Source organism: Xenopus laevis, chromosome 2S, assembly GCF_017654675.1.
Source record: "Xenopus laevis strain J_2021 chromosome 2S, Xenopus_laevis_v10.1, whole genome shotgun sequence".
In the NCBI taxonomy this organism is placed as follows: domain Eukaryota; kingdom Metazoa; phylum Chordata; class Amphibia; order Anura; family Pipidae; genus Xenopus; species Xenopus laevis.
Genome location: NC_054374.1, coordinates 133,178,638 through 133,204,432, shown reverse-complemented (window position 1 = coordinate 133,204,432; position 25,795 = coordinate 133,178,638). Strand labels below are relative to the sequence as shown.

At 42.0% G+C, this 25,795-nt stretch overlaps 1 protein-coding gene across 2 annotated transcripts in view; it reads left to right on the top strand.

Moving 5' to 3' along the window:
- The first annotated feature begins 329 nt into the window (after window positions 1-329).
- Window positions 330-25,795, top strand: part of LOC108709870 (arf-GAP with GTPase, ANK repeat and PH domain-containing protein 2) — a 98,319-nt gene continuing 72,853 nt past the window's right edge. Inside the window, exon 1 of one of the 2 annotated variants that reach the window (XM_041584436.1) lies at window positions 330-4,483. In XM_041584436.1, coding sequence (XP_041440370.1) covers window positions 859-4,483 — 3,625 coding nt within the window. In that variant the 5' untranslated portion in view covers window positions 330-858. The remainder of the gene's footprint in view (window positions 4,484-25,795) is intronic. The other variant, XM_018250096.2, reaches the window with a different exon arrangement.

The window sequence follows — 25,795 nt, the reverse complement described above, 5'->3', positions numbered from 1 at the left end:
TATATGTAACATCAACATGCAAGCATGCTGTGGGCGTCAGGGCAGTGTTACAGGCAATGTAACATGTAAGCATGCTGTGGGCATGTCCGGTGACTCCGGTCAGTAGTACTAGTACATATACTGTAATGCTGTGTATGTATTACAGTACATATATATCATGTAGTCATATTGTGGCTGTAGTACAGTAGTAGTACATATATATCATGTAGTCATGCTGTGGCTGTAGTACAGTACATATATATCATGTATTCCTGCTGTGGCTGTGGGCGGGCCAGTGGTACATGATAGGACTGTCTGATATAAGTATGTGTAGCAGGCAGGGCATGTCGGGAGGTTGGCAGTCGGCAGACAGAAGAGGGACTGACAGGAGGTGATGCCCATAGGAGTCGCACATGTACCAGGCATCATGTGTGGCCAGTGTGCCTGGGGTTAGAGCAGCCAGAAGAGCCGCGCACTAGTGAAAGCTCCTCCTCTCTCAGCACCGTGAGTATCGGGCTCCTACATAACGAGCTGGGGTGGCAGATTGATGAAGAGCGATTTGAGCGCACGATTGTTCCCCTCCCCTGCGAGCTGTACAATGTGTGTGCGAGTGTAGCGGGGAGACTGGCCGAGTGCGCGCCCGTGTGATGATGATGATGATGATCTATCGCTAGTAGGGACCTGCCACTGACTCCCCCGGGGACACGCACTATGGTGGTACCTGCCCACTTGTATCGCCACCTGGAACACCGGGACAAATACGCACGAGTCGCCAGCAGTCGCTTGAACAAAGAGCAAAGCATCTGTCGCCTGTGATCAGTCGGTGTCGCACAGCCCCGCAGCCATGGACGTGTAGCGAGTGAGCACTTCCCGGGCCCCATGAGCAGAGGAGCCAGCCTCCAGCGCAGGACCACCTTCCACATCTCTCTCACTCTGGTCAAACTAGAGGCTGTAGGGGAAGAAAAGAAGGGGGAGAGCAGCAGAGACTGGAGACATGAGCCCCCCTCTCCCGGCAGCAGCTCCCCGGCTCTGGCCCATTGCCTCTCACTGGACAGGGAATTCCCAAACGTCTGGCTCTGGGCTGGGCCCGATGCTGGTTCCAGGGTGAGAGAACAGCCCAGTTCGGGAACCGGCCTTGCAGTTGCCGCAGGGACTAAAAACAAGGTGAGCCGGAGCCAAGCGGCGCCTCTGCCCAGCAACACAACTTTCTCCCTCTACGGACAGACCGCTGCTCCCCCCGGCTCTGCTGCGCCCCGACCGCTACCGAAAGGAACCGCGATTCCCACAGCTGCGCCCAAAGCTGCGTCCAAGGAAACACCCAGCCCAGCAGCCTGTGCCATAGACTCCCGGACACACAGCGCCGAGGAACCGGGGAGCAAAGGCACAACTGCCGCCCGGGTACCAGCGAGTAAAGAAGCCGCCGGCTCTCCCTGCACTGGAACATCGGCATCGGCGGGACCCAAGCCCAGCAATGCACCCACCAAGGCTCCCTCAGCTCCCCAAACTACATTCAACCGGCCTCCCAGTCATGCAGCACCTGCACCTGCACACAGACACAATGACACCTGTGATCCTGCAGCCCTGGCACCTGCTGCAAAGGACATTGGCACATCCTACTCTGCAGTCTCGGCATCTATTGCAAAGGACAGTACTGCAGCCTATATGGCATCCCTGGCTCCTAAAATTAAGTACAATGATACCCCATCTCCCTCAGCTTCTGTTCCCTTACCTTCACCAGACCCTCAACCCTCAGCTAAGGAATGTGGCACACCAGGCCCTTCACTAAGATTAGCAGGTCCAGTTCCCAAAGCCAATGACACTGACATGTCTGGTCTTGCAGCACCTGCTAAAGACACTGGGAGATCCGGGGCAACCTGCAGTCCCATGACACCTGCAGCACCAACAATGAAGGAGAAGGACTCAAGACCTACAGCACCTGTAACAGAGACTGCTTCAGTAAGCTTTATTCCAGCTGCAAAGGGCAGCTACACATCCACTACTGCAGCTCCAGTACCAACATCAAAGATCTGTGGTACATCAATACCTGCAGCTCCACTACTACCGCCATGTGTGGCCAGTGGCACATTAAATTCTGCAGCTTCAGCATCTATATCTAAGGGCAATAGCCAGGCAGCTCCAGCAACCACACCTAAGTGCAGTGGCCAATCATTTCCTGCAGCTCCAGCTCCCACACTTAAAGCCAGGAGTCAATCAGTTTCTGCAGCTCCAGTATCCATTCCTAAGGGCAGGAGTCAATCAGTTTCTACAGCTCCAGCATCCACTCCTAAGGTCAGCACAGTTTGTACTCCAACAACTGTAACTAAAGCCAGTGGTGTATCAAGTCCTACAGCCTCAATACCCACATCTAATGAAATTGGAACATCAAGTTCTGCAACGCCATCTATGGATAGTGGCAAATCAAGTTCTGCAGACCCATCAATGGCTCTTCAGGGCAGAGATGTATCACATTCTGCAAACCGGGTACCTACAGCTTCTTGTGGTGATATATCAGGTCCTGTAGTTCCAACTCCAACAACTGAAGATAGTAATACAAAGAGTTCTGAAACCCAGTTAGAAGGGGATAACGTTGTCACCACGTCTAATACCACAGGCCCAGTCAAAGACACTGCCACACCAGTGCCACCTGGCCAGAGAGAGTTTACCTTCGGAACAGCTCGGGTGATCCGAGGTTCCCTCATCAGGAGGCCAGCCTTGGATTCTGATGTGTCCCGAGATTTAGTCAGCAGTCCGACTGTTCCTGTGCAAGGGGGCCGTATAACAGAAGGAGTTAATGCAGAGGCCTCAGCTATTGAAGCTAAAGTCACCTCACGTAGCTTCAAGGCAGTAAAAACAGGTTCCACTGACACTGGTCCATCAAGGGCTAATAGAGGCCCAGTCATGGCAGAGAAGTCCAGTAAAGAATCTGAGCCAGAGGACAAGCAATGTCCAGTCATAAGCTCTGTACCCAGGGTAACTGCTCCTACAATCAGTGCTGCCCGAACAGCAGCTGCCCTGTTTTCTGCATCTCGATCAGGAGGAGCACCTCATACTGCTGCAAGGACCAGTGAGGCAAAAATAACTGCTATCCGAACTGCAGCTCGGGGAGCCAGAGCAGTTTCTTCAGGGGCATGTACTGAGGACCATGCCGGTAGAAAAACACCAAACACTGGCTTAGGGGAAAGAGCTCAAACCGGAGATGCAGGAACCTATCCAGGGGCAAAAGCATTTGTCATAGGACCAAAAACAGCCATTGGGACATCACCAGTTAAAGTTGCAAACATTGCACCCAGGCCCATGAGCTCCTGTGCAGACCCTATACCTTCCACTGGAGTGAGAACTAAAGCTTCAACTGCTGTGAAAGCACCCTTTACTGGTACTGGTACATACCCAGGGGCCAAATCATCTCTTTCTGGGTCCTTTACATCCCTTGGAAGTAAAGCATTGACTGATGGCTCTGAAACTGTGGGTCCATCTGCAGAAGAAAAGCGGAGTCTAGGGTTAGTTTCACCACATGTTGTCCGCACCCCAGCTTCCTCTGCCTTATCCCTTCCTCTCAGTCCTGGGGTCATTCTGCCTGGGGAGGAGGAAGAGCTTACGCCAGATAACGAGGATCCTGGTAAGAGTAAGCGCCAGGAGCGACTATTCCTGAGACAAGACGCCATGTGGATGAGTACCAGTGTTACATCAGACTATTTCTTACAGTCATCTCCTGGGCGGCCTGGCAGCGGTGGAAGCTCCCCCGGAGGACACCGCCAAGATCTTAGCCCAAAATTCTTTTCAGGACCTCGCTGTTCATTTAGCTCCCCAGGTAGCCCACTGCTTACTGCTACTTTTCAGCCAGGCACACCTTACAGGGAGGCTCCTGTGAATGTGTCCCTTACTGTAAGCCAAGAGCATGCAGGGGGGTCCACAGAAAGTTGCCCTCTGATTGAACGTAGTGCCTCTTTGGGGGTAAGTTCAGCAGGAGTTCCTGAGGCAGGCGAGCTTGGGAAAGGACACCCCGTCCTTCTTACCCCTGGTAAACAAAAAGGTGGTAGAATGATGAAGCTTAAAGCCTCTAAGAGTCAGGTAGAGAAACCTACAGAGCAGCGAGAAAAGCTTCAAAGCCAGAAGAGTTTCTCTAACAGGCTTTCTTGGCCTGAGAATGAGGGGGGTAAGAGCCGCTCCAAATCCTCTACTAAGAGCAGCCCCAAGGTGGAGACACCCAAGCTGTCTGGAGTCACAGGCAAGAATCTATTGTCCCCTGCCTCATGTGACCCAAAGGGTTTTAGGAAGGGGAAAAGTAAGACCGTGGACAATAGTGACTTGGACCCCACTGCAGAGGATTTGAAGAAGAGCCAAGAGAAAAGCTCACCCACAGGGGACAAGGCCAAGGCCACAGCAGCCAGAGATAGGAAAATGCTTAAATTCATCAGCGGGATCTTTGCCAAGAACACTGTATCCGTGGCCTCATCAATTTCACCTAATAGTTTGAGCCCAGGAGATGAGAGGGATATGCTTCACAGTAAGTGCCTTATTGTTCCCATAATTCTTACTGGCACTTTTGGTCTGATGCTCTGTAAAGTTTTGTACACCATACTTCTCTAGTTCCTCTTTGCCTGTTTATAGGTATTTACAATATAAGTAGGTTGGGAAATAAGTTGTACAATGATGTGCCAACTTTCATTATACTGCTATACTGTACATTATCTGTTCACATTCAAAAGGAAGATAAGTAGCCCAGTCATAGTTTTCTGTGGCCTCCAAGGTTACCCAGGGTGAACTCCCAAAAGGCCTGGCTATATTCTGGTAAATATCACACTGGGCAAATTTTGCTAAGTTATGGCTCAGGAATGTTCTGGGCAGTATTTCTCATTTGCACATTTACAGGAAAATATTTGCTTGGTGTACTTTGGTATATTTCATAGTGTTCCACCACAGGAACAGAAACTCAAATGTTCATTTCGTTTTCTGTTGATCTGTACCAATGGGAGCAGGCCTAAGTGCTGAATGCATGAATAAATTGGCCTCAGTGCATGTTTCCTTTCATAGGTACAGCCCTACATTAATTAAAAAGAATGTAAACTATTTCTATTTAGTTCCAGTGCACAGAACCCACAGCTTCCTCCCCAAACTTCACAGTGGTGTTTGGTGGCCGCCATCTTTGGCTTGCACAATGGTCTAGGAGCACCTAGGCTTTCAATGTCCGTGCACCCAAGTGAAGAGCTTATGCTTGGACACGGAAGTAATAAAGCCTGTCCTGGCAGCTACCAATACTCACTTGGACTTGACCACTTGTCAAACACAAGTAGAAATGGCCATATGTACGTCCCCAAACATTTACATGCCAGGACCTTCCAGCTTCCTCTGTAATGGAAGAATCAGCAACCATCCACTAAGGTTACAATTCCCTTTTACACTGTACAATGCTCCTTTGATATCTGAGTATGGAATCAGTTATCAGCACCAGAAAGCTCAGAATCACAGAAAGGCTGTCTCCCATTAACTCAATTTTATGCAGATTTTTAAAAATTATTTGCTTTTTCTCTGTAATAATAAAACAGTATCTTGTAACTGATGCAAACTAAGATATAATCAATCCTTATTGGAAGCAGAACCAGCCTATTGGGTGTATTTAATGTTTCAATGATTCTCTAGTTGTCTTAAGGTATGAAGATCCAAATTATAGAAAGAGCTATTATCCATAAAGACCCAGGTCCCAAGCATTTTGCATAACAGGTCCCATAACTGTACTAGTAATGTGTCATAAGTAATTTATGATAAGTAACTGGTTGTGCTTAATGAATAATACCCACTTTATTAGCCTCTTTTTCAAAAAAATTGATGAAGGGCAAAGGTACACCCCTAACTTGCGTGGCATTCAAAATGTGGCTGGTAGACGTTAGTTACATTGCTCTCATGTACCTATCAGCACTGTGCAGTGGTGATTGGACTAGGCACTAAGTATTTTGGTATGGGATCTGTTATCTAGAAACCCATTGTCCAGAAAGCTCAGAATTACGGAAAGGCCATATTCTATAGACTCCATTATAATCAATCTACGTTTTAAAAAACTATTTCCATTTTCTCAGTAATAATAACACAGTATCTTGTACTTGATCCAAACTAAGATATAAGTAATCCTTATTGGAAACAGAACCAGCCTATTTGTTTATTTAATGTCTACATGATTTTCTAGTTGACCTAAGGTATGAAGATCCAAACTACAGAAAGATCCATTATCTGGAAACCCCCATGTTACAAGCATTCTGTGTAACAGGTCCCATGCCTGTACCATAATTTTGCTTTACTACACTTGCACTTAGCCTTTCATTTATGAGGACTTGTGACACTTTCTTCATGTATACGTTATATTGGAGCAATCTAATACTGAACACGTAAACAGTTTACTTATGAAAATATATGTCAGGTTCTAACAGACTCTGAGGCATATACTAAACATGCTGCTAGTATGTCCTAAGAATGTCCAAAGGGTCACATAATATCCTTAGCAACATTATAGCTAGATAAACACTTACTGGCCTGTGATCAGCTATTGTTCATCAATCTGTCACCAAGAGTTATTATACTTGAAAAAAAAAAAAAAAACCCATGTTAACACTAGTTCATAGCTGGAGGATTTGTGTGTTTCGAAACAGGACAAATTCGCCCATCACTACCCCCGTCATCATCAGCCTCCCCTTTGCCAGGAGTTACCCGCGAGGAAAAGAGAAAGAGAAACAGTAACACCAAAAAATGTTTTGTATGCATTTAAATTGCCATGCACTGATAAAAAATTGGTTTCGCTACAGAAAAAATTCTATAGTTCATATAAATATGCTCCTGTACCCATAGGGGTAGCCTTTTAAAGGGGAAGGAAACCTAGTCGGCGCAAAAACCCTCCCCCCCTCCCGTGTGTTGCCCACCCTCCCTCCTCCCCCCTGGCCTACCCGTCCCGCTGGGCAAATGCCCCTAACTTGTTACTTACCCTTCTGCGCAGGTCCAGTCCAGGGAGTTCACAGACGACATCTTCTTCCATGCGATCTTCTTCCTGCTTTGAACGGCGTTTTGGCGCATGCGCAGTAGGAGCATTTCGCCGGTACGATCTACTGCACATGCGCCAAAAGTCACGAAAAAAAGTCGGAAAACTTTGTGACTTCTGGCGCATGCGCAGTAGATCCGTACCGGCAAAATGCTCCTACTGCGCATGCGCCAAAACGCTGTTCAAAGCAGGAAGAAGATCGCGTGGAAGAAGATGTCGTCTGTGAACTCCCTGGACTGGACCTGCGCAGAAGGGTAAGTAACAAGTTAGGGGCATTTGCCCAGCTGGACGGGTAGGCCAGGGGGGGAGGAGGGAGGGTGGGCAACACACGGGAGGGGGGAGGGTTTTTGCGCCGACTAGGTTTCCTTCCCCTTTAAGCTAAAATAGGGCTAAAGCTGGCCTTTCACTATAGGATCCGCTGGCCTGGCCTTACACTATAGGACACACCAAACGAGTGGATCTTTCCCAGATATGCCTACCTAAGGTGGGAAATATCGGGCTTAATAATGTAAAATCGTTGGCCTGAGGGCCAAGCAATCACATTACTAAGAAGAAAATAGGAGCTGTTGGAGCGAGGACCACATCAACTACATACCTCCCAACTGTCCCGTTTTCAGAGGGACAGTCCCTCTTTTGACAGCCTACCCTGCAGTCCCTCATTTGTACTGGAAAGTCCCATTTTTATCTGCACTGGACAGCCAGAAAAAGAAACAAAGTTTCTAACTTAATTGGCTTTTGGCAGAGAGCCGAGAACAGCCGCAGCTGCAGATAAGATACTTTAGTAAAAATTTTAAAAAGCTAGACTCACAGCTTAAAGGGAAATTCACCTTCATTAGCAAAAAAAAAAAAACACAGAAATATGTTCAAACTTTCATAACCTGGCTTTTTTTTATTTTATTTAAAAAATGTTGGGAGGTATGCAACTAGCCAATGTGTTCCTTAATCCGTCGGGAAAACCAAACCTGTCTGATCGAAATCTTGTTGATTTTGTAGACAGAAATCAGGTGCACCTGCTGGAGGGCCCCATACAGGAAGATTAAAAGGGATTGGATGTCATGGCTCTCTACAGGACTATAGAATGAAATCCTTTCTCGTATAAAAAAAAGGACATTTGTGGCATAGTGTATTTGTAGGTGCTTTGATAAACAGAACTTTAAATGCAAATAAAATATATTTACTTTTTAATGCTACTGGCCCAAATAATTTGGGGGGGGGGGAGGCAGTGACCAAATGAAAAGAGGTTGCTCACAATTACCTTTTTATTGCTTTGCCAGTAAGACAACCACTACACAACATCTGTACTTTACAATTTAGAATTATTTGGTATCGGTGTAAAAGAGAGAATATTCATCAATAACAGGAATATGGAATATGGCTAGCGATAGCATTCCATATATATGACAACATAATGACGGCATTGGACATTTTCTATTGCTGATTTAAATCTTGCAATTAATTATGACACACACCGCATGGTTGCCTTAACGTTAGAGCAGGTGAATGTTATATGCTGCCAAGGTCTTCTCCTGAATGGCATTATTAGTATCTAATGTAGCTGACAAAAATGTGGAAGTGATAAGAGAACTCATTTATCAAACCCCCACGTTGCTGGGAGTCAAGAACTGTGCTATCGGCTGATCCAATCAAATAGGCCCTAGGTGCAACAATCAGAGTGCAGGGAATTGTAGCTCTGCAACATCTGGCCCACTTCAAGTTGATGATTTCTTTGTTACAGGCATTAGTGATGGTCAGTGTTGTGTGATCTGTAAGCGTATAAGCTGTCTCCCGCAATCATAGTTTTTAAGTAATGCATTTTATTTAAAATATCCTCCTGTGCATCCATTCAGGAACACAGCAGAGTGCAGTATTTACAATGCAGCAGAAGGAAACAAACTGCTTTTAGTGAGAAAGAATGACTTTAAATAACAGGACTTTATTTAATTCTCTAGTCGCATCTGACAGTTCACAGCAGTCAACCGAATACTCAAGGGGTTTATGCTTGTTTCTTCTATGAACCCTTGCTGTGAAGAGACGAACTTGAAGGATTAGGCTGTGACACTTTTGCTATTTTACTTTATAATTTCTTTTTCCGTAACATTTCTAAAAAAAAGAAAAATTCAACGTTTTCCCCTGTAGTTAATTTCATGCCCTCTTGTGTCAGCAATTGGGAAACCTGTGATATGTATCTTTATAAATGTTGCTTATTGATGTCATCATTTGTTAATCATTCTTGGTGATGTCACATGGCTCATTAACATTTGTCCGATCCTTGCACTTTTATAAGCTTGTGCTTGGCACCACGGTAGAGGCTGATGGCACCAACTGCTTTTGCTCATCTGTTAACTCCTTCTTTAAAGTCTGATATGAAAGTCAGCATTCTAGAAACAAATAACCACTAAATATTCCCTACAGGCTGATAAATAGAAGGTCTAGAAGTTTTAGAAATGCATAAGAATGTTGCCTAAGGTTACTTACTCATGAGCATTTTTATTTAGAGTGGATTTACTTGCATTCCATCTGCATGGCAAGGCAAGCGTTAATCACCACTGATTGCATTAAAAAAAGTCTGAATCTATTTTTGCTATGATCACTCCCATAGGTACAGACCCAAGCAGGCTAAAATCAAGTGTGATGAAATGCATGAGAATCCACTGTATGCTATAAGGCTTAAGCTATTCATATAAAAATGACCATGGATATGTATCCTAAGCTGTGAGAGGAAAGTGCCCTTTGGTTGTTAACCATAACATAGTGGAAGGTCTTCAAAGACCCAATACAGGATTATGATATACCTGATCACATGGCGTTAGTTTGCCAGCCCCATGTTCAAAGCATGTTATTGCAGCAGTTGCAAAATCCAAAATACCAAAGTGTAAAAAGATTTTAGGGCTTATTTACATGTACACATGGCAATGCCACGATTCTGGCAAATCAAGTAGCCACTAAGTAGAGTACACTTCTGGTGTGTGTGCCAATGATCTGAGCACTGGCAAGAGCATTAACATGCATTTCATTGGGTGCAAATAAATTGCCTGTGTAGGTGCGACATGCAAAGTGAACTCTGGAAGTGACATATCCCAAAGGCAGATGTTATTCCCAGGTCTCTCTTGTGTCTATGCTGCTTGTACTGTGAACCTTATGCATTATTCAGAAAAGCAGAAGTATGGATCATGTATAGAAGCAAAAATGGTGAGTTCTGATGTCATTTCTGTCACACGACTGAAACTTGTGTATTATAATAAATAAAGTACCCCCAGTTGCAAAATATGAGGATATTAGAAGTTACCTCGGAGTTCCATGACCTGTATAAAAACATATATAAACATTTTTATGGTCATGAAACTCCTCGTTAACTTATAATATCCTTATAATTTACAAGAGGGGGTACTTTATTCACTATATATTGCATGCAGTCAGATGCTTGAGTTAGGTTAGGAGATGCCTTTCTCGGGTATCAGGATAAAATAAATCTGATATCTGTAAGTCCTACTGAGCAGGTTGCTCCATCCTTTTGTTTAATTGACACTGAGCACTTAATCTGTATTGTAATTATATTTTATATTTATGTGAATTGTATTTCTTATAATGTACTTATTGTTACTTATTGCAGTGAACCCTTGTTTGTTAACTACTAATTTATTGTTTTGCTGTGCAGTGCTTTGCCCTCAAGGAAGTGCTATACAAATAAATATATACATACATTTACAGTTCTGTATCCAGCAATTACTCTGCCAAAAAGATTGTTGTGCTGTGTGTCCCATGCTTGTATTAGTCAGCATAGAGTGGATAAAACAATAGTCTTACTTTGTCCATTCATTTCCCAGGAGAAACTGTTTGGCAGAAAGGCAATCTTTCATCGTTTATCTCTTTCTCAGGGGCCGAGTCTAAGGGCTCTGCCTCACCATCGTTTTCTCCTATGTTCACCTGTATTCCAGTTAAATGCAGGGGAGCAAAGACCCACACGCAGCCAATTCTTCCTTATTGGGCTGTACTCACAATGATGGATATAAACTCCAAACACCGGTGGAACCCAGCATGTTGCAGTCATACACAGCACTGTACAGCAGAACAAAGCATTAATAGAACAAATAGGGTTTTATACAATAATACATACAAATAAATATAAAGTACAGTATCATTAAAGATTAATGATCTTTTTTTCACACAAAATTGTTTATGAGCACCACAATTTGTTGTGTGCGCCGGCCTTAAAATTTGTGTGTGCAGGCATAAGCGTACAGCTCAAAGAGAACATTGCTTGCAAGCCATTGGTAGGAACAACTTTGGCTCTTGCACACCCTGACTACAAATATCCTGTGTGCCTTTGGATTTCTTACTATGTTGCAATCCTTTGATGCCATGTACAATAGGGGTTATTTATGACCCCAGGGTGGCAAGTACAAGAGCAGTAATGGGCACAAGAGCACTCCTCTAAAGCTCTGTGCTCTTCACTGAGTGTAGCGCAGTGGGCAGACTGTAAGGACCAGGTGGGAGAGGGTAACGCCTAAGTGTCTCCCCCACCAGCCTTTCACTGATACAGGAATTACTGTATTAATGAAGGGAGCCCTCAGTTATTTGCACATACCCAGATTCAGCATGCAAAATACAAATAATAATACAATACTATTTTTTGCACTTTACATGTTGCATCTTTGTTCACAAAGTCCAAATGACTTGAATTTTGATGAACCTTTGTAATATACTCTTTCTGTGTTTTCAGTTGTTGATTTTGCATTATCTTTACTGTTCAGGGTGCAGAGACACTGCCACTGGGTATTGCTGGGTATTTGTCTGCATGCAGTGGGGCCACATTACTGAACGACTGGCAGAACTGTCTGGTAGTATAAAGTACTGTAGCATGCATCTACTGTAGCTGCTACTGCTAACTGATACTTTTACTGAAAATTGCTTATGTAGTTGCAGTTCTGCACACACGGGGTTTGATCCCAATCAGTAACCTATATCAACCAGTTAGTGAAAAAGATGAAAACTCCATTGAAATCATGCAAAAAAAAGCTATAAGGCAAGCTAAAAAGAGTCCAAAATTATTTTTTAAATATGTTAATAGTAAAAAATTAAGCAGGAAGGGGTGGGACCTTTAATATTAGAGGGTGGTCAGCTGGTTGATGAAAACAAAAAAAAAGCGCAGATTCTGAACACATATTTTTCGTCTGTCTACATAAATGAGGAACCAGTGAAGGTTTCCTTCTTGATAGTCCCAATTCTAGTAATACAACTAATGATGCATGGTTCACACATGAGGAAAATCAAAAGAGACTAGAACATGTTAAGATAAACAAAGGTCCGGTGCCAGATGGTATACATCACCTTGCTTTATGACAGAAACGCCCCTCGTGGTAGGAAAGCTTTTCGAAGGGTTAATAAAGGATAAGATACTGGACTTCATAGCAAATCATAATACTATGAGTTTGTGCCAGCATGATTTTATGCGTAATAGATCTTGCCAGACTAATTTAATTTCTTTTTATGAGAAGGTAAGTAGGGACCTCGATTCTGGGATGGCTGTGGATGTGATTTACTTAGACTTTGCTAAAGCATTTGATACAGTGCCACACAGAAGGGTACTGGTTAAATTAAGGAATGTTGGCCTGGAACATAGTATTTGTACCTGGATAGAGAACTGGCTAAAAGATAGACTACAAAGAGTGGTGGTAAATGGAACATTTTCTAATTGGACCAGTGTTGTTAGTGGAGTACCGCAGGGCTCTGTACTAGGTCCCTTGCTTTTCAACTTGTTTATTAATGACCTGGAGGTGGGCATTGAAAGTACTGTTTCTATTTTTGCAGATGATACTAAATTGTGCAGAACTATAGGTTCCATGCAGGATGCTGCCACTTTGCAGAGTGATTTGTCTAAGTTGGGAAACTGGGCAGCAAACTGGAAAATGAGGTTCAATGTTGATAAATGCAAGGTTATGCACTTTGGCAAAAATAATATAAATGCAAGTTATATATATATATATATATATATATATATATATATATATATATATATATATATATATATGTATGTGTTGGGAGTTTCCTTGGGGTTTTTGTAAATAACAAGTTGTCGAATTCTGGGCAGTGTCATTATGTGGCTACTAAAGCAAATAAAGTTCTGTCTTGCATAAAAAAGGGCATTAACTGAAATGAAAATGAAAAACATAATTTTCCTCTTTAAAGGTCCCTGGTGAGGCCTCATCTGGAGTATGCAGTGCAGTTTTGGACTCCAGTCCTTAAGGGATATTAATGAGCTGGAGAGAGTGGCTCTTCATCCTGATTGCTGCTGCTCGGTCTTTTGGCTTTGCCTGTTACATCTTCTATACAGCCCTCGCACCTGTTTGGCGGGTTATTGAGTGTGCAACCGTGGTAAGCTAACGGTTAGCTTACTTCGGTCGCAACCCCTCATGAAGCCGCCAGAAAGCGCGAGGGCTGTATAGATATCTCAGGAGTGACAGGCAAGACCGTGCCGCAGTAAGACTTACCGCAGTCATTGAATAATATGGCCCGCTCGCACACCCTGGCCCTCAAAGGTAGATGCCTGGTGCACAGTGTTGGAGGAACCAGCAGCCTCCCAAGCAATCAATTACAAGAATACTCTGGCACTCACGGCAGGTTCAAGCAGGGAGATCCCCTTGCGTGTTTATTTTCTGCAAATAAAAACGCAAGGGGATCTCCCTGCGCTTGACAAAGGGGTATAGCCCTGAAGCGTTGCATTTCTGCAAATAAACATGCAAGGGGATCTCCCTGCTTGAAACTGCCGTGAGTGCCAGAGTATTCTTGTAATTGATTACTTGGGAGGCTGCTGGTCCCTCCAACACCGTACCGCAGTCACACACTCAAGACAAGAGTGGGAAGATCAGCATGGAGCTTCAGAAGCGAAGTCACATTAAACAGATGAGAACAATAGCATTTAATTGGGCTATTCAGTGTTTAATTTATTTCAAAGTAGGCCTACATATACACACTGCACTTCTGTTTGTTGTATTCTGTTGTTGTTACAGTTAACATTTAAAAAAAGGTTAAACTTTTAACTAAACTGTTTAGAGGAATGCAAGACTTAATTATGAGGGAAGACTCTCAAGGTTGGGGTTGTTTTCTCTGCTAGGAGACATGATTGCACTTTACAAGTACATTAAAGGACATTATAGACAAATAGCAGGGGACCTTTTTACCCATTAGGAGGATCACCGTACCAGAGGCCACCCCTTCAGACTAGAAGAAAAGAACTTTCATTTGAAGCAACGTAGGGGGTTCTTCACAGTGAGGACAGTGAGGTTGTGGAATGCACTGCCGGGTGATGTTGTGATGCTGATTCAGTTAATGCCTTTAAGAATGGATTGGATGATTTTTTGGACAGACATAATATCAAAGGCTATTGTGATACTAAACTCTATAGTTAGTATAGATATGGGTATATATAATTTATGTGAGAGTAGGGAGGGGTGTGTGTATGGATGCTGGGTTTTCATTTGGAGGGGTTGAACTTGATGGACTTTGTCTTTTTTCAACCCGATTTTGTGGCAAAAATTCTGGAATTCAATTTGTACTCAGTTTTGCATTGTATTGATTTTGAATTGCTGCATTGAGAAACTGGCTTTTCAGTTATATGCATCTAAACTGATCTTGTGGGCTACATTTCTTTACAGGTTGGTATAGGAATAAGGGAGCTATTTTGGGTTAGGTCCTCCTACAGCTAAAGGCAGCAATATTTCAATTTGTGTGTGTGTTTTCTTTTTGAATCCGTTAACAACTCTAATTGAATATTAACAATACAGATAGACAAAGCAGTACACAAATGAAGAAGAATTACATTCTCTAACTTCTAGCAATACCCAAGGCAGTTTCACATTGCCAAGGTCACCATTTGCTTCTGCATTTTGCTTGTAGCCCAGTTTCCCTGCCAGACTGAAATAAATAAGGCTGTGAAAGAAAAAGGGATTAAACAGCAAATTTGGTTAAATGACAGAAATAACTGATTTACATGGGGGACACATGTTACATATACAGTATATTAGAGTATGTTCCAATAGTCATTTTTATTAGGAGCCATTAATTGTATTCTTCCTGGAACCTTTGTTTTCTTTCATTCAGATTAACAAATTGAGCTATAAGTGGAGATATTGTACTCGTGGTTGGCCATCTAATTTAGGGGCAAATTTACTTATCTCTGACATTGTAGGGGGGAAGCCGGGCAGAGGCGTAACTAGAGGGGGGCGGGCCCTGACGCGGGACATGCAGCTGGGCCCCGCCCCCCTCCGTACGTCCGGAAACGGCCGCAGAACTGAGTGGTGCGCGAGCTGCCTGGGGGCCCTGAGGGGGTGCGGGCCCTGGCCTGCTCGCACCCCCTGCTACTCCGGTAGTTCCTTCGCCTGGTCTGAGGTGGCGAAGGCAAGTCTGGCGCAAGAGGTAACGTTCATTAAAACCATCATCTTAGTGAATTTGCGTAGTTACGTCCATTCAACAGAATGAAAATTTGCCTGTTGTTAAGAGTGCAAAGTAGCACTAGAATCTGTCTCCTTCGCTAGCGAAGTTATGCCAGCGCCTGTTAGTAAATCGGCGAAGTCCTGAAATGACGTCACGCTGGCAAACTTTCACCAGCGTTAGCCACTTCGCCCTTTAGTAAATTTGCCCCTTAGTGTCTGAGACCAGGTGATTATTGTCTATGGGACAATAAAGCAAAACAAATTGGTGCATTGATCTGTGTTACTGATATGAAAAATGTTAAATATATTTCACTTTGGAGAAGGTGAAGCTGGCTATTTGGGGAATATGAGTGCAGATGGCACAGGTGCTGCTGCTTCCATTACAGGGTACTACAACTAAATCACAAAATCACAAAGGCTGACATATTGTGATTTGCTTTACTTGTAGGCTACTGTCAGGGTCGGACTGGGCCGGCGGGACACTGGGAAACAACCCAGTGAGCCCAACCAGCCCAGACCCGATCCCCTTCAGTGCTCCCCCAGGCAGCTGATCTCCCTCCCTCGACACGCTGAAGGTACGTTTAATTTATGCATGCTCAGGGGAGGGGGGAGTTGTGTGGGGGCGTGGTGGGGGCCATTTGTGGGTGTGGGGGCCCTGTGGCCTTTTAGGTTGCTTTCAAGTTGCCACTCTTTATCATTGCTCAGTATTACAATATGATGTGTAAATTAGTGTAGTATATTCTATATATTATACTAACATATTAGTACTCACATATTTTGCCTGCTGTTCAGGTGGAGAACTATAAATAAAATAAAATAAAATCAGTATTTGTAGTTGGCCAACAGAGCACCATGATGTGCTAAGATATTCTTGCAATACTGTTCTCTAACATGGAAACCAGTTGTCTCTCACTGATACTGAAAGGCTCCAGGGTCATCCCCTGCCAATCTCCTCCTAGTACTGAATGCTAGCCTTTCTAGCTTCCACTCCACCTCCGTCTATAATGGTGTGAGCCAATGCCACCCCTCCCTGACTGACTCACTTACTCACTCACTTACTGTAGTTTTGGGACAGGAATCCCCTGTCTATCTCTATTCAATATATACCAGGCTAGGTCTGACTGTCTCATACTGTATGTCTGTCTTCACTGTACTGGGCCTCTTTGATTAATGAGAATGTGAATTTTATGTGGAAAGACCAGGTCAACAGGATCAAAAGACAGTATATGAATTCAATGTTCTTTATCTTTATGTAATAAAATGTACAAAGTTTTCCTAGGTGCAATAACTCATAGCAACCAATAATATGTTTGCCTTGAAACAGGTGACCAGTAAATGTTTCCTGCTGATTGGTTGCTATGTACAATGCACCTGAGCAAACTCAATGCCTTTTATTACATAACCCCATAGTTGGTTTTACACTGTAAAAAACATATTGGGCCTCTTGGTCTGTGAGGGCTGGGTGTGTGTACACTTTTCTTATTAATTTAGAAATAACAGTAATCAATACACAGGCATGGAATCTATCCAGAAGCCCATTAAGTTTCAAAATACAATAATTGCCATTTCCCATAGTCTCCAATTTGTATGGACTGTTTTTGATTTTTAACTAATTTAATTTTTCATTAAATATTGATATAGTACTTAGTACTCGACTGCATCCTGTGTGAAGTATTTGGGATTCTCCCAAAGTAGGGTTTGGTGATGTGAAGGCCGTCCGATACCCGCGGGAACCGGGCGGGTTTGGGCCAACCTTGCAGCCCCCTTTCCCGGTTACGGGGGGGTCCGGGGTGAGCTCTTCTGCCTGCTCTCCCCGCCCGCGATCTTACAATGCCAGCTTCCGACTTCCAGGTTCAACTTTTTTAGACGTGCGCCTGCTCGTCCCTTCCCTTTTGTGATGTCATAGGTGGGGCGGGTCTATAGAAAAGAACCCGGAAGTTGCGGAGGGTGGATATCGGGAGGGTGCAGGTTGGGTAAAACCACATCACTCGTTTGGTGCATCCATAGTTTTCAGGTCCAGTAGAGCAATGATCTTTCTTCCTAATTCTCTAATTATATGTCCTTTAGGCTAATGGGGACCGGCCCCACATTTTAGGAACCACTAAAGGCATGGTGCTCTAAATTATGGAAAAAACCCAGGACCCAGCGCCGGATTCGCTGGGCGGCGCCCCTAGGCCATGCGCTCTGCGCGGTTCTAGCGCCCGCTTGCGCTTCCACAGGCTCCCCACAGAGCGGCTGGGCGGCATGCCGCCCCCAAAAATGCCTCGCCCACAAATCCGGGCCTGCCAGGACCACAGCATTCTAGATCATGTAGCTGTACCTAATTTTGGTGTATTACATGTAATACATGTGTATTTGGTACAAGATGTTTTCAACCTACCCCATAGCTGCCTAAACTGCAGAATTTCTCATTTCTATAAAGCCGGACTATTCCACATAAGCAGATTTTGTTGCGTATGCTTTTCTGCTTGTAAAGCTGCTTTTGCAGAGTTTTACTGAGTGTCGTAATTACCTAAGATCAAACGAGGATGAGAGATGTGCTGTACTGCTAGGGAAAATAAAGTTAAATCCATGTTATGCCAAGAAAAGGATTTTAATATTTTTCAGCTGCTGAAATATGATTGCCAGCTAGCCATTTGCTCTAAGCATAATTCGTTTTAACTTATATCCAGTATGTCAACTGCTGCAAAAACAGGGCATGCACTTTCTTAGCTGGACTAAGAAATTAAGGTTCAAGTTTTCACAAGATGCACTTCAAAGTTCAGGTACATGGTTCCTTATTGAGAGTTCACATTTTCCGTTAATTAAGTGGGTGGTTGCAGATGCTCATTGGGGTCAATTTAGATACATTTAGTCAAAGCCATAAATAACATTTGCAATCGCTCATGTAAACAGCTGCTAGTGTATACAGGAATGGGATCTGTTATGCAGAATGCTTGGTACCTGGGGTACTGGATAACGGATCTTTCCATAATTCTCATCCATAACTTATGTCCAATAGAAAATCATGTAAACATTAAATAAACCCAATAGGCTGGGTTTGCTCCCAATAAGGATTAATTGTATCTTAGTTCGGATCAACTACAAGGTACTGTTTTATTATTTAAGAAAAATATATAATATATTTATTATAATCAGGTCTATGGAAAAAGGCCTTTCTGTAATTCGGAGCTTTCTGGATAACAGGTTTCTGGATAACGGATACCATACCTGTATAGACTAGCATTGCAAATATAACAAATCCCACTATGCCATTATTTGTTAAGTTTACCCTTATAAATTATTACAAGCTGGCTGCTTATACACTTGATTTTTGGGGGAAAATGGTAGGCAGGCATATGTAGGAAAAGGAGCAGAAAGAAATGGACACCACAGCTCTTCAGATAACAGTTTTTTTTTACAAACACTTTTTTTAACAAAAATATCACCAGTGATGTTGCCCATAGCAACTAATGAGATATTTGCTTTTGTATTTTAACTTGTAGGTGACTGTTCAAAACCTAGTTGTTATGGGCAGCATCACCAGTGATATTTGTCTCCTGAGTTAAAGAGTTTGTTCACCTTCCAAACACTTATTTCCAGTTGAGTTGTTTTCTGATTGTTCACCAGAAACACAGACTTTTTTCATTTACTTTCCATCTTTTATTTTTTACAGTTCTCCCAAAATGTAAGTTTAAAGTTTAAATCCGTCTCTAGTGTTTCAGTCTGGCAGCTCAGTGATCCAGCTGCAGATTCTGAACTGTTACAATTTGCTACATTTAGTTGCTACATTTAGTTGATATAATTAATCTATATCTCAGCGGCATCTGTGAAATATTAGCAACTATTGTATCAATTCTAACAGCTGCCTTTAATGAAACTCAGGAATTCTGCTCAGCAGGAACAAAAATAAGAAATGTATCAACTAAATGTATCCATTTAAAACAGTTAAAGGGTCGACGACCCCCCATCATGTCCGGACTGAGAATTAAAATAGACCCTGGCATTTCAGGTACACAGAGACCCAAACAGCCCCCCACCAGCCCACTAAATACTGACTTTCTATAGGACCGTATAGCAGCCCCTCTGGCATTTGCCAGAACCCACAGACTGCCCCCCATCCCAGAGTTGCTTTAGAAAATGAAACATTGCACTTTAATATTAGAAAACCGGTCACAAATAGAAAATAGAAAGTCATTGGAAAAAGTCTTTATTTCTGGTGAACAATCTAAAACCAGCTGAACTGAAAGAAAGTGTTTGAAGGTGAACAACCCCTTTAATAAATACATCCATAAGGCTTCCATGTGCTGCAATTGTCTCCGAGGCTGGCCGGCCACAAACTTCATTATGATCTTTCATAGCCATTGCTTTGTGTTACAGTCTTCTAATTAACCACAAGGGATGGCATCTGACACATGGTCAGTTAAATGGGGTTGTAAAGTAATCCTTATAGCAGGGTACACTAGGACTTTTATAGCCATTATAGCGATATTATATTATTATAGCTATTCCCCTTTGTACTAAGGACAGTGCTACTGTAAAAAAAACAAAAACAAAAAAAACCAGATGCTTCTATAATAAATATTGACTATACATTGTATTACACCTGTGCATCACATTTTTGGATTGTGCGTTGCTGGCAACAGTAATCCTATGGACATAAAAATATTTAGCATGTGCCATCAACTGTTGGTAACATTAGCTTCTACTTATGCAAGTGCAGGTATGGTTTCCGTTATCCAGAAAGCACAGAATTACGGAAGGGCCGTCTCCCATAGGCTCCGTTTTGTCCATATAATCCATATTTTTAAAAATGATTTCCTTTTTATCTGTAATAATTAAGCAATACTTGATCAAAACTAAAATATAAGTAACCCTTATTGGAGGCAAAACCAGCCTATTAGGCTTATTTAATATTTACATGATTTTCTAGTTGACATCAAGTATGAAGATCCAGATTACAGAAGGATCCATTATCCTGAAAATCCCATGTTCTGGATAACTTGTCCCATATCTTTACTTACATTTGTTTGTTAATATGAACATCTGTTTCCTATTTTGCTTCCTTTCTCTTTATAGTTTAGAATGCTGTGGAATCTGTGGAATTCAGCATGGATGCTGAGATTTGTAGTTCATTAGCCCTACAAATCACAATAAACTCTCTATTTTTTTTTTAATAAACTCTATTTTTTTTCTAGATCACGTTATACATGTTTCCTCCCTTAAGTTAAAATTTTGTCTAAGAGAGTTTTATCATTTGTTGCTATCTCCTTACAGACAGTAAATTATGAAGGCATATTGGGGCAGATTTACGAAAGGGTGAAGTGACTAACGCTGGTGACGATTCACCAGTGTTGCCACTTTCAGGCACTTCGCCCATTTACTAACGGGTGCAAGCGTAACTTTGCTAGCAAAAGAGACAGATGCTAGCGGTAATTCGCACTCTATCGCCCGGGAATTTTCACTTTGGCGAATGGACGTTACTATGCAAATTCACTAAGATGCGGATTTTACTGAACGTTACCTCTTTCACCAGACTTGCCTTTACCAGCTCAGACCAGGCGAAGTGCATTGGAATTAGGGATGCACCGAATCCAGGATTCGGTTCGTGATTCGGCCTTTTTCGGCAGGATTCGGATTCGGCAGAATCCTTCTGCCCGGCCGAACCAAATCCGAATCCTAATTTGCATATGCAATTTAGGTGCAGGTAGAGAAAACTTTTTGTCACAAAACAAAGAAGTAAAACATTTTTCCCCTTACGGACCCTAATTTGCATATGCAAATTAGGATTAGGATTCGGTTCGGTATTCAGCCGAATCTTTCGCAAAAGATTTGGGGGTTTGGCCGATTCCAAAATAGTGGATTCCGTGCATCCCTAATTGGATTTCATAGATCTTCCTCAATCTTCTGTTAATTACATAATATTTTTAGTGGAAAAAGTTTTTAAGTCCCAAAAAATGCTGGCATCTTTTCCTTTTTTCTGAGTTATAGCCTGCAAAAGTCCTTAAAACTTTTTTGGGGTAACCGGGTTCCCCCATACGTTTTCTAACAAATGGAACATAAACAATAATGTGGACTCATGTGTAGGGCATTATAACAACTCTATTTTCTTTCTTAAAGGAAAACTATACCCCCCAAACAATGTAGGTCTCTATTAAAAGATACTGAGTAAAACAGCTCATGTGTAAAACCCTGCTTCATGTAAATGAACCATTATCATAATAATATACTTTTTTAGTAGTATGTGCCATTGGGTAATCATAAATAGAAAATTGCCATTTTAAAAAATAAGGGCCGCCCCCTGAGATCGTAAGATTCACTGTGCTCACATACAAACCACATGTAAGGTCACATGAGCCAATTAACAGACAGAGTTCTGCCTTTTGCTTCCTCACTTCTTCCTGTTACAGTTAGTGTTGTAGTATTTCTGGTCAGGTGATCTCTGAGGCAGCACAGATAGAGTCACAAAATGGTGGTTCAAGGCAAGAGATGTAAAAGGGCAATATTTATGTAAATATATATTCCAGTTTGGTAAGATTCTTTAATATGTCATTCAATTTGATATAAACTATCTGTTGCTTAAGTATTCATTTTTGGGGTATAGTTTTCCTTTAAAAGGTTTCCTGGACTTGTGTAATGAAATGTATTTGCTGCAACATATACGTCCATTCAACTTTATCATTCGCCGCCTTATGCAAATTAGCCTGAGTGAAGACCTCTAACGTAGTTGCGCTAAGCATAATTGAATGCTAGCGCATCTTCGATTTGATTGCCGAAGTAACGCTATCAAAAATTCACCAGCGTTCGGCACCCTGGACGCAACTACGCATTTTAGTAAATTAGTGTTGTCTGATCGAATTTTCGAAGTGTTGCGATGACTGCAAAGCCGTCACTGGCGAATTTTCGCCGCTTAGTAAATTTACCCCATTGTTTCTTAATGTGTGCATAGAACATTCCTTTTCTCATGTTTGCATTTATATAAATACTGTATGTGAGGGTTCCCATATGGCCTGAGGCATTTCTCTTTAACTGCACAAGCAAATGAGCTTATTTTGGATCACTGGGGAGCTGTTATTGCTATTCTGGGTACTGGAAAACACCTTAACTGAGACAAGCTATACAAAAGCTCCCAGGCATAATTTTAATTAGTACATTCAGTATGCAGATTGGGAATACTTTATTCATTAAATATGCTTGGTGCCGTGCCCTGCAGTCTATTTAAGTAAGTAAATCTTAATATTAGTTTTTTTTTTAATATTTAACATTGCTTATTTTATCTTATTCTTTTTAAAAGAAAAGGCCATCTCCCATATACTCCATTTTATCCAAATAGTAAACATTTTTAAAAATTATTTTATTTTTCTCTGTAATAATAAATCAGTACATTGTACTTGATCCCAACTAAGATATAATTAATCCTTATTGGAGCCAGATTATTTCATGTTTACATGATTTTCTAGGAGACTTAAGGTATGGAGATCAAAATTGGAAAAATGGAAATATCTGTTATCCGGTGTAACCCCGGGTCCTGAGCATTCTGGATAACAGGCCCCATACCTGTATTATGATATCAGCTCTATTTAGAACTCAAGGTTTACATCTTTATTAATACAGAGTTCCAACACACCATATTTTCCAGGGATAATTTATATTTTAAACAAAGTCAAGTACAAACTATGGAACTATGGGAGACTGAGGGCCACACAAATGCCACTGAGATCTTGAATAAACCAGGCCTGTTTTTGGGAATGTATAAACTACCCCCATCCATCTCCTAGGCCACATGTCAGGCTTATAAATTTATTATACAGAGGGCTTATCGCAGACCGAAGATTAACTAAATTCTTCCTCCTTCCACAGGTGAAGGCAAGAACCACTGGAAGTGTGAAATTCACTTTTCAATTCTCAACATGAAAATGTAAATAAGCAAAACAAGTTTTAACTACAAGTCCTGTTCATTTAACTATAACATGGAGGAATAAGGGATCATACACAATGCAGAAAGCAGTGTGCCTTTTGCATAGTGTGAATTGTCACAGGCCTCTACATTTTGTTTCGGTGCATTATTTAGTACTGTGTTAGTAAAGGGTGAGAGGGGAGGCATGTAGGTGTCCCCTAACCCACCCACTAACATAGATTCATAGTCAATATATATATAGCAGTGGTTTTTTTTTGATCCACTGCTATATATAAATTGTCTATGAATCTATGATAATGTTTTTCTTCTTAATTTATATATTTATATATACAATCAATTTATCTTTTTAAATTAATTAATGTTCGGAGTATCTATTTGATGGAGTCTTAATTAATTAAATCAAATCAAATCTAATGAGATATAAAATGATAAAATTTGATGAGTCACTGTTTCGCCTAATATGTAATATCAATTTAATGAAATAATCTATTCTTTAATCTTTCAATTAACATGTATGTTAAGGTGGCCATACAAGGAGAGATCCATTCGTTTGGCGATGTCGCCAAATGAGCGGATCTTTCTCCGATTTGCCCACCATGAGGTGGGCAATATCGGGCTGATCCGATCCTGGGCCCCAACGATCGGATCCTAACAAACAGGAACGGGTGGTCGGATCGCGGGACCGCATCAACGATCAGATGCGGCCGCGATCCGACGAGGTTTTTAGTCCCATCCGATCGAGATCTGGCCGACTTTTGGCCAGATCTCGATCGGGGAAGCCCGTCGGGGGCCCCCATACACGGGCCAATAAGATGCCGACTTGGTCTGTCGGCAGCTTTTATCGGCCCGTGTATGGCCACCTTTAGTGGCACACTTCCTTTGTTCTTGATCATAGATCGTGTGGTTTTTGCCAACTATAGGGTTAATGGTTTTACAAGGGGTGTGGTATTTGTTCTTTTAAATGCTTTAATGGCTTGAAACAATTTAGCTTTTTGAGGAAGTGGTTTATCCACAAAACGCGTCAAAGCTATCGAGCTTACGATGCTCTGTCTTTACATTTTAATGAATTTCAAATAAATGGATGTTTTAAATTTGCTGGTGCTCCGTGTCTGCAAGGTTATGTTATAAGTTCTTACTAGGTTAGTGCTAAGAGCCTTTCTATCACCTGTGCAGAGGGGTAATGAAAATGACCCATTTATTGTCATTATCATTTTAATTCAATTTCGACCTTCAGCAAGCTGTATGTGATATAATTGACCTGCTGCATGTTGGACAGCACTGCCATACAATATATTTTAAGGACCTCTTTAGAAATGTCTGGTACTGTTGGCGTAGTGTTATATAACTATATATATGTAATAAAAGGCACAAATTTCGCCAGGTGCAATAACCCATAACAACCAATTAGATATTTTAAACAGGTGACCAATAAATACTATTTGCTGATTGGTTGCTATAGGTGACTAGAGCAGTATCAAATCTCTTATTACATATATTCCTAAGGACTGCCCTGTGATGGCAGGAACCTAATATCAAATTCCCCATGAGCTTAAATTGTGCACATTGGCTTTGCATAATAGATAAGTCGGACCCAGTGCAGCCCACATGTGTGTTACCAATCATACATCTGACAGCAAAGCAGGCCCGGACTGGCAATCTGTGGGTTCTGGCAAATGCCAGAGGGGCTGCTGTAAGATGCCATAGAAAGTGATTAGGTGGGCTGTTGGGGTCTGTTTGGGCCTTTGTGTACTAGGAATGGCAGGGCCTATTTTGAATCCCAGTCCAGTCCTGCAGCAAAGGGTGCGTCAGAGGAAGGCATCTAAGTGACTTCCAGAAAAACGAGTGACTTCTGATCACAAGCCGTGAGTTAAATAACATGCTGTGGTATTGTGTGTGATTAACGAGTTGACACTTACCAACACTGTGTGCAAAATTATGCCTTTTCCTTTTCTATCAGTTTTGCTGAAGGTTATTATTTAAATGCACATTGGGGCTGATAAGTTAACTCATATTTCCTTTTGTTTGGAAGCAGATGAATCGGGTAGTGCACTGCAAGGTTAAATGATATCTGTTAGGCAGAAATGCTGGTACTTGCATACTGTATATGGACTGTTTAAAGGCCATTTTATTTCAATTTTGAGTCTAGACAAATAATAGAGTATTTTTTTATTACACTGCTTATACTACTGTTCTAGCATGTTTAATATCAAAAGCTTTACATTTCTATAGAAAAAGATATTTTGTACTAAATTCAGTTACATGAAAAAAGCATTTCCCATTGAATTAAGCGTATGGGCAAATGTGGAAAACAATTAGGAGATGTAAAAAGTGTTTGGAAGGTGAACAATCCTGTAAATGAAACTTTTTTTCATTAAGTTAATTCTAGCCCTATATATCTCATGGTAACTCCATAGAAATCTATGGAAACATTCGGAATTTAATTAGGAGGTTTTGGGTTTTTTTCTCACT